The 13,738-nt window shown below is 45.1% G+C and overlaps 1 protein-coding gene across 1 annotated transcript; it reads right to left on the bottom strand.

The window, feature by feature from the left end:
* On the bottom strand, positions 5,333-8,188 carry LOC8085135 (transcription factor MYBC1). Its single transcript, XM_002439757.2, has one exon. The coding sequence runs from the start codon at positions 7,531-7,533 to the stop codon at positions 6,535-6,537; it is 999 nt and encodes a 332-aa protein (XP_002439802.2). The 5' UTR covers positions 7,534-8,188; the 3' UTR covers positions 5,333-6,534.

Below are 13,738 nucleotides of genomic sequence, written 5' to 3'. Positions count from 1 at the left end.
GTCAATGTCGCAGACCTTGGTCTGCAGTACCTGTAGGTAGAAACGCGGGCACGACGCTGACAATGTGAGGATGACAACCCATGGTGGAGGCGGAGGGCGGAACACCTTAGTTAATGTTTTCGCACTGCCTCACAAAATCCTTTTCCACCCAAGAATGGAGATGGAGGTGATGACCTTCACCTTCTCCTTGATATGACAATGTTTGGTCCTCCTTAATGTTCTTTTCTCTCTCCTCTCATGTTCTTGTTTGTTCTTGTTTTCTTCAATTGAGGAGAGACCAGGATGTGATTGCGTGATGGAATGAATGGGGGAGCTAAGCAACTGAGAGGATCCCATCTCGAACTGGCAAGTGGGGCCAAGGTAGAGAGAGAGAGAGAGAGAGAGAGAGAACTCATCCAAACTAATTTTGTTGACTAAATGATCTGGCGCCATGACACGAGACGGTTCAATAGAACACATATTTTTGGATATTGAGTTTGAAGAGGGGAAAAATTGATATTGTGGTTTTTAATTCACTTTAAAGAGTTGGTAGAAATCATCCTAGGTTCAGAGATCATCTTCCAAGTGATAAGTTGGAGAATTTTAGTAAGTCAGCCATGAAGTTGACCAAGGTTGACCCTATTGACTTGATTTGATTAGAGAAGATTATGCGAATTGAGAAACGAACTTAGAGTCCTTGTCCACTAGAAGATAAGATTAATGGTTTCTACAATTCTACTAGATCCGTAAGGTCATCCATTGACAGAGAAGGGCTACATTGGAGTTGGGGTTTAGTGCCATGGTCAATAAAGTTTGTGATCCCAATGTATGATGAGTTGGACCGAGGGGTTGGGTGTGGGTTGAGGGAGAGGCTGGTGAGAGTTTTAGGCTTCAAGGAGTATTTTTTTTTTTGAAATGTTCAAATTGACATTCATCTTCTTCTTCCCATGGTTTCCCCCTCTCAATTCTAATGGAGCACAAGCCGGTAGGAGGGGGTGAGTCGTCGCTGACGGTAGGGCGCAAGGATTTACAGGAGAATTCCTATGCACGGGCTCCAATTTGTGAATCATATGTGTCTTCACTATGGACTATGGTTATCAACACAGCTTCAAAAGCCACTTTTATCGTCATCAGTGATTTGTAGTGCTAACAGAAGGAGGTGTATTCTCAAAGAAAAAAGGAGATGTACATAAATTTTGTGCCCTAAATAAGCATGGTTTTGTGCCCTAAATAAGCATGGTGTGTGTTCCACCATCGTACCAACTTGTTCGTTTGACTGATAATTCATAGCTAAAAGTACTATTTGCTGATTTGTTATAAGAGAAAAATATTGTTGAATGACAGGGAGATTCACAAGCGAACAGGCTGTGTACAGTTTTTGAACCGTACCTGAGACCAAATCGGTATGCTACTGGCTGCATGGGACCTTGAAAGCTGAAACCGCCAAACATTACTGCGTTCTAACGTCCTCGTTCCTGGGCGACTAAAACGGACTAGAATTGTTCGTCCAGCCAAGTTTTCCGTGATAGCAAAGTCTCTGCAGATAATAAAGCAGCCCCAACACAGTTGATTATAGGAGGGTTAACGTAATCAAATACTCCCTCAGCTAGTTGGATTGGAGATGAAGACAACGACTCCATTTCGTAGCAGCAGCTCTTGTGGACCTTTTCTGGTTGGTCGTATTCACACTATCAAGTAGGAGTACTTCTACATGCGCTCGTTTTTTTTTTAAAAAAAAGGCATGGTTTCTAATAGTGGACGGACAAACGAGTACATCAGAGGAATAAATATGCAGCCACGAGGATCATCATCACAAAAGTATAATTAGGCGGGAAAATAAAAAAAAAACTATAGTAGTATTGCTATATATGCAAAATTTAAACCCTTGTTATTGCCTATGTTTTGCAGTTTATTTATTTAGAGAAAAAAATTGTGAACCGAATAGTGTGAAGAGAGGAATTTGCAAATGGCAGGTGTAGTTGTTGTTATTAGCGTGCAGGGTGGTTTTCAAACTCAAAGTGGCATGTAGGGTTTACACAACTTTCCGAGGATCCGCAACCAGCAGTTTTGGTTCGTGCCTGAGTCATCATGGCATTTGCAAGCACAGATTACCGAACCAGGCCCATCCGGTTCAACTGTGTGGATCTAATGTCACTCTGTTAGGTCCTCCAATAATCATCCCGATGGGGGAGATCAGAGATCTTGCCTGTTTTGGCTGCACATGGTTCTTCTAATTAAAAAAAAGGGCGCCACAAGTGCCTCCGATCAATTCAGTGGTATATTCTGTCCGCGCAACGCAACTTCCCCGCCCTCGATTAGGAAAACGTCAGGGATCTATTTTCGCACGCTCATGCTAGCTGTAGCCTGTAGCTCCTGCAAATCCTTATACGTAGTAGTATTCCACTATCTTGGTCGAGGAAATAAAGGTGATAATTCATCTAGTAGCTAGGCTTTGTTTAGTTATAATTTTTTTTTTTCAAAATAAACACTATAACTCTTTTGTTTGTATTTAGTAAATATTGTCTAATTATAGACTAACTAGATTTAAAAGATTTATCTCGTAAATTACAAGTAAACTGTTTAATTAATTATTTTTTAATTTATATTTAAAACTTCATATATGTACTATAAGATTTGATTTGACGAAAAAAATAAAAAAAATTGCAAAATTTATCAGAAACTTAACAAGGCCCTAGGAACGCATAATTGGTGCCAAAATCCCAATCTTATGATACTTAAAAAAAATAGCTTGTATAGGCACGGACAATGATTGCCTGCGAATAGTACTATGGTTTATCAGCAGATCAGAAGGTGGTCAGCGTCAGGCGCATCAGATGCGTCCGTCCACCGCCGGGGTGGAGATGCCGGTAGCTCTCGTCGGCAGCCGTGGGATAGAAATTCCCCCTGATGGGTAGCTTTTGGCGGCACATTCTCCTTCCCCTGGCGCCCCGGATCAGCTCGCAGCTGAGCACGGCAGCTGTTCAGGCAGGCCCAGCAAGCAGCTAGATCCTAGCTTTTGTCCTGGCTGCTTGCTTTTCTGCGGCTGCCTTTTCCTGATTCCTCCACCAGAACTGGGGCGGTCCAGCTCCAGCAGCATCAGCATACTGCAAGCAAACCGGCTGGGCTTAAGAGCACATGAGAGCGAAGCACCCAGCAGCGTGTGCAAGAAAAGCAGGGAAAGTAGTAGATTGGGTGGATAGAAATAAACCAAAGTACCAAGTGGCCTTTTCTTCTTGTTGTTGTTTACCCCGTGAATAATGCAGTCTCATTCATTCCTCCGGATCTTTTACCTACTGAGCTACAGTAGTGCTCTACGCCGGGTACTCTACTCTACTCTACTGGATGGATCTGCCAGGGTGCACCGTGTCACGCTGGCCATTGACACGGGGAATGATTATGTACGAGGTCAATTTTGGAAGGTTCCGGCTTTCCGTAGGAGTTTGGTGTTTGCAGAGTCAGAGCAAGCAATCAGTTTCCCTTTTCTCTCTCGTTGGTTTCCTTGGAACGGAGCGGCCTGGTGTGGTCGCGCCCGCCGAGCGGGTCAGTTTCTCCATCATGCATGACCCCCAAGCAAACGCAAAGCAAACGAAGCCGGCCGGCCACTCGGCCAGATCGACGACGGACGGAATGTACCCTTGTCTGTGTCTCGGTGTCTCCCTAACTAATTACGGTGCGGTTGCGCGCCGCGTTCCGTGCCGCCATCATGCCGCATGCCCACTCTTCGTCTTTGGATGGACGACGCAACAGTAACAGTAACTCCGGCGGCCTCAGACCGGCCCGTGCTGCCGTGAAGGCACGACATTGCATTGGATCGGCAACGCCACCAGCTCGTGCAAGCTGATCGATGAGAGATGTGGGGGCGAAGCGAAGGAAGGAGAAGCAAAGCAAAGCCATGCTGCTGTCTGTGTGTGCTGCTGCTGCTCCATGTCAATGCATGCCGATGCCGGCACCGGCACGTCCCGAGGAGACGTACAGGACAGGGGGCCGCTGGCTCTGGCTCACCTGAACAAAACCCACACACCTCGCTGTCGGTGTCGCCTGCGTAGATTTTCTCGCTCGTAGTCACGTCGTACGTATAAATACTACCAACATGCACCTGCCTCCCTGTCCAAGGAAATTTAATGCAACAACGCCATTCCTGATTCCCCTACAGTATTCTCCATTTTTCTGGCTTCTTTCGATTCGCGATCTTCCCAAGCACCGGTGTAGTTGCAAATTTTTTTTTTTTCAAAATAGATACGGTAATATTTTCGTTTGTATTTATCAAATATTATTTAATTATAAACTAAAAAATTTATCTTACAAATAAAAACAAACTGTATAATTAGTTATTTACTTATTTTTTAATTTATATTTAATGCTTTATATATGTAATATAAAATTATATTTTGTAAATTTTTTCAGGAACTAATGAAAGGCCCAACAAAGCATTCTGTGCGTCTTCTATTCTGGAGCCTACTCCTAGCCACCATAGCCTTGGACTCCGTATCCTTGGACTCGTCAACGCCTGCAGGCGCGGCCACAGCCCACGCAGAGATGATGAGGTGGCCAGAGTCTACTGCAAATTAAATCTCCTCACACCACTGGTAGATCAGATCAGGTGGCAACAATGAGGTAAGTACTATCCTAATCTGCTGGTATGGTAGGCAAGTGTTGGAAAACTATTACTCTCTCCATTCCAAATTGTAAGGCCTTGTTCACTTGAGGAAAAAATTTTGGTTTTGGCTACTGTAGCACTTTTGTTTGTTTGTGACAAATATTGTCCAATCATAGACTAACTAGACTCAAAAGATTCAGCTCGCGAATTACAGGTAAACTGTGTAATCGGTATTTGGTTTTGTCTACATTTAATACTCCATGTATGTGCCACAAAATTCGATGTGATGGGGAATCTTGAAATTTTTTGGAAACTAAACAAGGCCTAAGTCATTCCAAGAATTTTGGAGAGTCAAACTTTTTAAAGTTTGACTAAATTTATACGATAAAATAATAATTATTATGATACCAACTAAATATCATTAGATTCTTCCTTAATTATGTTATCATAGTTTACTCACTTTACGTTACAAATCTTAGTATTTTATTCTATAATTTTGGTTAAACGTGAAAATGCTTTGGCTCTCTAAGATTCTTGGAATGGTGGGACGGAGTGAGTAAAAAAAATTGCACTGCCAACGACTGCTGGCTTGTCATAAACTAATCCAGATTTAGATGGACACATCGCACATCAGGGCAATCCAATCAGAGGAGCAAGGGATGGACTCCCTTTCTTAACAGCGACATTTGTTAGGGAGCAAAATAGAAAGAACAAAAACAGCAGGGGCGTGAATGATGCAGCAGAGCATTAAGATCATGACTTGAACAGAGCCCAACACAGTACTTATGCAAGAACGGTAAGCATCATCACTGTACTAGTAGCAGCATGATTCATCAAGCTGGTCTCTTTTTTTGTTTCCTCAGGGCTACAAAGAAGCTCTTTTATAAGTCGCGCAGATTTACAAATGGCTGATGATGGCTACAATTTGCTACTACAACAAACTCCAATTTGAGCTGCTGGCTCCAATGTTTGTTCTAGGGAGGCACAAACACAATGTGATCAAGTGTTGCAACCCTTGCTACATTGATACTAGTACTTGCTTGCTATATATCATATACTCATCAACTCTTACCCTCCATCAAAGGAGGTGCTGAGGAAGAAAACTGACAGAGCAGCAGAATAAGCTCTGAATCTCCACTTTGACGCTCGCAGATGGTTTCACTCCCACAAAGATCCGATTATCATACATGTAGGTGTAATAATCCTCAAGAGTTATTCATCTCCATTGTTACACCTTGGTACCGATTATTCAACCCTGCCTATATTTATCCATATATGAAAACAGAAACCTCTTATCATCATGCACAACGGTTGCATCACTTGTTGTTTGACGGGTCACTCACTAGCTGCTCTGAAGCAAAGGTGGCTTGCGTTGCATTGCATCACTCAAGAAGACAAGAACAGAGAGTGTCGAGCCTGGAATCTTGGCGCGATCGCAAAGATTGAAGCCGGATGATGGTGGATGCGAGAAAGTTGTCGAGTCACAATTCGTTGTACAATCCTCTAAATATATCATCTCTTCTACGGCTAACTTTTTATGTCATCAGCAGCAGCAGCAAGAACAATGGAAGGAGAGGAGGAGGGGAGAAGATGACAAATAGCAGCAGCAGCAGCAGCAGTACACGAACATCAACAGCAACAGCAACAATGGTGGGTGACGAGACGAGAGATGCTAGGAGGAAGGAAGGAACGCATGGACGGATTGCTAATTCCCAAGAATTCTTGGACTCTATGAGATTGAGATTGAGATTGAGATGTGGTGGGTTGAGCCTTGCTCGATTTGTATGCCGATCTGTGGGAAGCAGCGGCGGTTGCGCAGCAGAGGGGTGGGGGACAGGAAGCAAACGAATTTCGAATTTTATGTACCCGAGGGCGGAGGGCGGAGGCGGCCGCCCGCCCGCAGTGACTCCGATGCCCATCGCCGTCCGTCGTCGGACGGAGCCCCGGCGAGCCGGCCGTCAGTGGTCCCCGGACGTCGGGAACAGCGTGAGCTCGCGGCGGCCGCCGCTGCCGCCAGCGCCTCGGGATCCGAGGTCCATGTCGTCGGCGAAGGAGGCGGGCGCCATCATCCCCATCCCGGCGCCGGCGCCGACCATGCGGTGGTGGTGCATCCCGGGCGGGCCGACGACGGGCGGCGCGGCGACGCGGCTCAGGAAGCCGCCGTGGTCGAAACCGGCGGTAGCCGAAGCACCGTAGTGGTGGGCGAGCGGGCGCGCGGCGGCGGGGTGGTGGAAGTGTCCGATCTGCGTCGCGTGGTGCTGCTGGTGGTGGTGGTGCGCGGCGCCGCCCATGGGGGAGAAGGGCGGGTAGGTGTCGACGGGCGCGCGGTGGCCGTGGCCCGGCGGGAGGAAGGGGACGGGCCCCGTGGCGAAGAGGTGCTCGGTGTGGGCGTCGGTGCCGGACCCCGAGGAGTGGCTTCCCCCCGCACCTCCACCGCCTCCGCCTCCACCTCCGCCTCCGCCTCCGCCGCCGAGCCCCTGCATGCGCTTGAGGTAGAGGCGGTACTTCTGGAGGTGGGACGCGACGTTCTCGCGCGTGAGGCCGTCGACGCTCATCAGCTGCATTATGGTCTTGGGCACGGCGTTCTTGATGCCGAGGTGCGCCACGGCGTCGACGAAGCGCTTGTGCAGCTGCGGCGTCCACACGAGGCGCGGCCGCTTGAGCGTCCGCGCCGGCTCGTCGCCGGCGCCGCCCCCGCCGGCGCCGCCGCTGGAGCCCGCGGCCGACGACGCGCCGCCGCCGCCGCCGTTGCCGTTGATGTCGGGCATACCACCGCCCGCGCCACCGGCGCCCCCCGCACCCGCCCCGCCGCCGTGCGTGGCGATGTCGAAGGCGACGGCGAGATCGGGCGTGATGAGCGTCTGCGTGAGCGGCATGAGCTCGTCCGGCCGCGGGAGCTGGTGCTCGTCGCCGCCGCCGCCGCGCGCGAACCAGCTGGGCTCCTCCTCCTCCCTCATGTCCTCCTCTGCTCTCCCTCCTCTCCTAGGGGCGAGCAGAGCAATTCTTGCAGCTCGGTCGCTCGACTCGACGCCGGGAAGGAGGAGGAGGAGGAGGAGGCTCGACTCCACTCCAGCAGGAGGAGCAAGCGAGGAGAGGAGGGAGAGGAGGGAGGGGTTACTTCGAGGTGGATCTCTCTTCTTCTAGCTTTCCTGCCCTTCGTTCTCTCTCCTCTCTCTCCTTTCTCTCTCTTGTAGTAGTATCTCGCTCGCACAGCACAGCAAGGGGGGAGGGAGGGAGGGTGGTTTTTCGATCCCCTGCTGCTGCGGCTACTGCTTCTGCCGTGCCATGATAAATCCTCCCCCTCCGGTCTCCGCTCTCTCTCTCTAGTCTTTCTTTCTCTAGCCGCTGCCTGCCTGCTGATGATGGATGAGCGAGAGAGAATCTGGGGAGTGAGTGAGTTTTGGGCGCTGCGCTGGACCTGGACACTGGTTTTAATTAGTGGCCTGCCCGGCCCCTCCGTCCAAACCTATTTTTGTGCCATCTTTGCAGCTCCTTGTTTCGCTTGCTGCTGCTGCCTTCCAAAAACCCAACCCAATGGTGATCAACTCTCTCACCCACCGCTCACTGTACTGCATTCCCAGTATTTCGGAGCAACGAATTTCATCCAAAACAGTTCTTCTCGCAGCGGCTAAAAAGCTACGGAAAATACCGTTCGCTAATATATTATGAGAGAAAAAACAGACAAATAAGCGAAAAAGACTCGTGAGATTGCAGTGTAAGCGATCTAGTGGAGTGAGATGACAATCAGATGAGGGGGCGATGATGATGATGATGATATCTTAGCTGGAGTTTGGTTTGTCCTCATGTGGCCATGTCTCACGCCGGATCACACGCACTTAAGCTTTCTACTGGTACTAGGCCTTGTTTACTTCCCAAAAAAATTGCAAAACTTTTCAGACACATCGAATTTTTAGACATATGCATGAAGTATTAAATATAGATGAAAATAAAAACTAATTGTACAGTTTGGTCGGAATTAACGAGACGAATCTTTTGAGTCTAATTAGTCTATACTTGAACAATATTTGTCAAATACAAACGAAAGTGTTACTATTCATATTTTGCAAAATATTTTGGAACTAAACAGGGCCCTAATGTCTAGTTGTACTCGTACTAGAATAGACGGAATCGGGGGGAGGGGACGAATCTTGTTTGTTTGGCTTGCTGCTCGGTTCGGGTTCCGTTCCGTTTTCTCTCCGCATCGTATATCTCCGATCCGAGGTGGATATCATCATCGTCGCGGTGGATCCTGGATCTGGCAAATGTTGTGTGCGCTGCTGCGTGTCCACGCATCAATGCGCGTACGGATGCAGTTTCAGTTTGGCTGAATCTGATGGAGTGCTACTAGTACGTAGTACTATACTAAAATCTAAAGACAGAGGAGAGAGAGAGAGAGCACTTTGATTTGTCTAACTACCCTATTATGACTGGTATTAGCAGCAAATAGGTGTAGTCTTGCGCATGCGAAACCGACAAAATCCCAGTGCTCGACAAAGAGAGAAAGAGAAGTTTCCCTGAAAATTTCCGCTAAGGGGTGTTTAGTTCCCATTTTTTCTCAAAAAATTTTGGGTTTTGATCCATTATTTTGCAAAATAGAACTAAACACCATGCAGATTTTTTTGGTAAAAATATAGTTATTCTTCATTTTGGATTTAGGCCTCAAGAGCCTTTATGACAACAATAAATTCTGCATTTTGGATGGAACTACACGACTCTGAAAATTTTGGCATTTTATGCATCTCATCACTCCAAAGTAGTTGGCATTTTGCATTTTGGATTCTATGGGGAACTAAACACCCCCTAAATAAATCTTTTTCTCAATCCTTTCTACTACAGTTGCGTTGAGAAGTGCACATGAGCAAACTTATCTTCTGCAGATAGTAAACTACAAACTGACCTACCGTTGACTCCCTCAATGGTGATCTTGTCATAGTCATCATCGAAGTTACTGCATGTAATAAGTTCCTGACTGATATCAATATTGATTTAAAGAGGCTCTGTTAATTTGATTCCGAGGAACTGGAAAGTAATATAATAATACAATGGGAAACCTTTTTTAGATATTGGTTTCAATTCATGGGATCATATATTATTTGGAGTAAACCTAAACAACTAAACTTAAAGAACTTACTAAAATGTTGGTGAGGGATTGACCCGTTCTTCTTCTGGCCACCTGTAGCCTCGCCAAAGTGGAAGGAGAGTGCCCGAGGTGTCCTTGATGCAAGTGGTTGGTTCATGAACTTCCTATATAGGCTTAATATTGCGAGTTACCACGAGAAACATGCAATTTTAAGCGTATATATAGGTTTGTGGGATAACCCACATACACCCCTTCTTTCAAAGGATTGTTGTAAAAGTATGACAAAAACAAGATGCAACAACTTTGCTCTAGGCCTTGTTTAGTTCTAAAAAATTTTGCAAAATAAATACTATAGTATTTTCGTTTGTATTTGACAAATATTATCTAATTATTGACTAATTAGGCTCAAAAAATTTGTCTTGCAAATTACAGATAAACTATGTAATTAGTTATTTATTTTATCAATATTTAATGCTCTATGGATGTGCCGCAAGATTCGATGTGACAAAGAATCTGAAAAATTTTATAAATTTTTTTGGAACTAAACAAGTTTGGTACCTACTATACCTTGTTTAGATGTGAAAAGATTTTAGATTTCGCTACTGTAGCATTTTCGTTTGTTTGTGGCAAATATTGTTCAATTATGGACTAACTACGATCAAAAGATTTGTCTCACGATTTACAGTTAAACTGTGCAATTAGTTTTTATTTTCGTCTATATTTAATGCTTCATGCATATGTTGAAAGAATTGATGTGACGGAGAATCTTGAAAACTTTTTGGTTTTCGGTGTGAACTAAACAAGGCCAAGAAGGAAGAGAATAATTGAGAAAGTAAGGGCAGTGAAACTGCTAGTATTTTGTATGTGTCGCATTTATACCTGCTTTCCTAGGGCTCCTTTTTCTTGCCGGTGATGATGTGTGTGTGGTCACCGGTTGACCATCCATCAAGAACAGCAAAGAATTAACCGTTGCAGGACCATATCGCGGCTGCTGGCACATACTGTAGGTCATAGGAGTACTAGATTGGTTTTGTTTTGTTATTGCGTTATCAATAAGGTCGAAGGGAATCAATCCTTTTGTGTTTTCTGACATGTAAAGAGGACTTGATTTGGGAAAAAGGTACGAGTTTGATTTGGAAATGAATTATGGAAGAAGCGACCTGCATACTCTACCAATTACATTCTGGGATCCCCTATCAAATCTTCACCGGAGGTCCACACGCCATCCTTCAACTTACGTCGTGACCCGTGATTGGATCTTTGTTTCGCCACCTTTGTCGTCGAGCTGAGCAACACAAATTCCCCATGGAGCCAAACACATGTACTACACTACTGTACAGATGCATACAAAAACACATGGAGATGATTCAAATGACGATATATGGCCATCAAGATCTGCACTAGTACCAACCAAGTGTTTAGACTTGTTTAGATCCCTTCAAAATTCCAAAAGTTACAAGATTTCTCCTCACACCAAATCTTTAGACACATATATGAAGCATTAAATATAGATAAAAAATAACTAATCGTACAGTTTACTTATAATTTGCTACTCAAATCTTTTAAGTTTGGTTAGTTCATAGTTGAATTATCAATTACAAACGAAAATACTACAATAATAAAATTTTAAAAAAAAACAGATCAAAACAAGGCAAGTACACTACTAAGCACAGCTGGCACGTCACCCGCAGAGATCAAGATGATCCTCCGAATACGTGCTGGTTGCTTTGCTCCTGGGCGTACTATACTAGTGCACGGTAGCCCCAAGAACATCCATCCCTGACGCCTGCCTTTTCCTAGCCCTCCCTCCCGTACCCGTAGGCAAAGCTCCCCCCTTTTTTCTCAGCCCTACGCCACACGCCTTTTCACACACACAAAAAAACCTTGGCCCTGGACCCTGGTTGTGGCGAGATGAGATGAAAAGGAGGGCAGGCAGGCAGGCAGGCATGCTGTGGATCGCGGAAAAGGAGGGCGGGGGCGCACGCAGCAGCAACCAACAAATCAGCTCCCAATCATCGTCTGCACTGCAAACATGGTGTGGATTCGAAGGCTAAATCCCCCTTGATCCTCGGGTCCCGAGATCGCCATGGGGGAAGAAAAGCCGGCGGAGCGGGAGCGGGGGTGGTGGGGGTGGGGGTCGGCGTGATCAGATCACGATCAGCGGCGCCTGCGTTTGTGCAGCCCAGTTCAGGCTCCACTCTCGTGCGCGTGTAGTCGCCCGGTGCCCTACCAATCCATCACCAAAAGCAGAGCACGCGCTAGGACCCCAAGTACAAAGCGTGCATGGTCCTTGTTTGGTTAGACTTATCGGCCGAATCTGACAGCTATTTAACGGTGTTTTTCTTTCACAATAAATCAGCTAATAATAGTTTTTACCATAGCGACCTCGAATTGGCGCTTCATTATTACAGGATAGGAAAATTCTCCCTCTATTTCAAATTATAGAACTTTTTTTTGACCTATACATATACACTATGTCTAAATACATAGTAAAAAAATATATCTAAAAAAGTCAAACCAACTTATAATTTAAAAGAATTGAGTATATGAGTATACACCGTGCGCAACGGTCTTTGAAGGGGCTGCTAATGCCGATTCATTCAAATTGCCCGACAATGAAATGCAATGTTAAGCATGCATTCTCCTCACTGGATTTCTTCATGATCAAATTTCCATTTCTCCTCACTACATTTATTATTATTGAGGGTAACCAATTTTCAAATTTCAATATACCATCTTCCCAGATAAATATTCCTGCATAATAAGAATTGTCCCGGCATGTAAAATTTTCTAGCTCCACTGCCGTATATATTCTGGCCGTGTATGTATTTTCTCACACCATCGTAGATATTGCCCTTAGATTATTATATCGGTTTCTGTATTTGTTTCTTTTGCCATCGTACACGCGGAATATGTGAATGAACGGACGGAGAGGGCCGGCCCTTGGAATGTTGTTGCTTCCGCAAGTGGCCTAGGCTTTGTTTAGTTTCCACCGAAATCTAAAAAGTTTTCAAGATCTCTCGTCACATCGAATCTTGCGGCACATGCATTAAGAACTAAATATAGATGAAAACAAAAACTAATTACACAGTTTGCTGATAAATCACGAGATGAATCTTTTGAGCCTATTTAGTCTATGATTGGATAATATTTTTCAAATAAAAACGAAAATACTACGGTACCGAAATCTAAAATCTTTTCGGAGGTAAACAAGGCCCAGCGTTTGAGCTTTCGCAGGAAGTCGGGAGGCACTTGAACACCTGACCTGATGGGTCGCCATGACTGGGACGTCCAGGGACACATGGACGATTCGCAGTCCTCAGACACACGGATAAGAGTGCTGCGTGATACTGAGAGCATTAGCCCTGGGTCTGACCCGTCTGTCAGTATCCGATCTGCTTATCCCTGTTATCAGATGCAGTACTATCCGTAACTTCTGAGAAATAGTATTATCTTTCAGGATCAGGAAGTGCGTGTAGATTGTGATTCAAAAGAAATATTATACTAAAATTAGTCCTACTCATAATTTGCATAAAGTGAGAATAAGAAATTGTTTTAGAAAAAAGAAAATCTGAAGGAGCGGATTTTCAGCCGAAAGAATCAATAGAGTCAAAGCGATCCAACAGGTTCGGGAGTGTCATTCATAGAAAAAAAAAGTAGTTAGCCTCAAATTTCAGTGATGATTGGCAAATCAAGTATCCTCCCCTCAACATATGCGGCAGCATATCATGCCCAAAAACAATTTTGGTCTATGGCGAATCTTTATCGCCTTTGATTAAACAATCCAGCATGAAAGAGTTCTTTCTTCCCCATGTAATCCAATAATTCTTTTTTCTTTTTTTTTTTAAAAAAAAACAAACAACAAGTCATTGTTCTTTTTATTCTTTCTCTATCACCAAAGTCATTGATCCTTTGTTCCTCCTTATCGCCATCACCTAATGAACTACTAGTATATAATTCTAGGCCACACATCAGCCGAGATTTGTTATTTAATTAAGCCTTTAGGTACGGCGGTGCCTCATGTTCGGAAATGCGACGGTGGATCGATGGATGAACAAACAATGATATGGCATGACATGGGG

The sequence above is a fragment of the Sorghum bicolor genome, chromosome 9 (assembly GCF_000003195.3).
Source record: "Sorghum bicolor cultivar BTx623 chromosome 9, Sorghum_bicolor_NCBIv3, whole genome shotgun sequence".
NCBI classification, from domain to species: domain Eukaryota; kingdom Viridiplantae; phylum Streptophyta; class Magnoliopsida; order Poales; family Poaceae; genus Sorghum; species Sorghum bicolor.
Note: the sequence above shows the minus strand (reverse complement) of the source record. Positions and strands in the feature narration are given on the sequence as shown.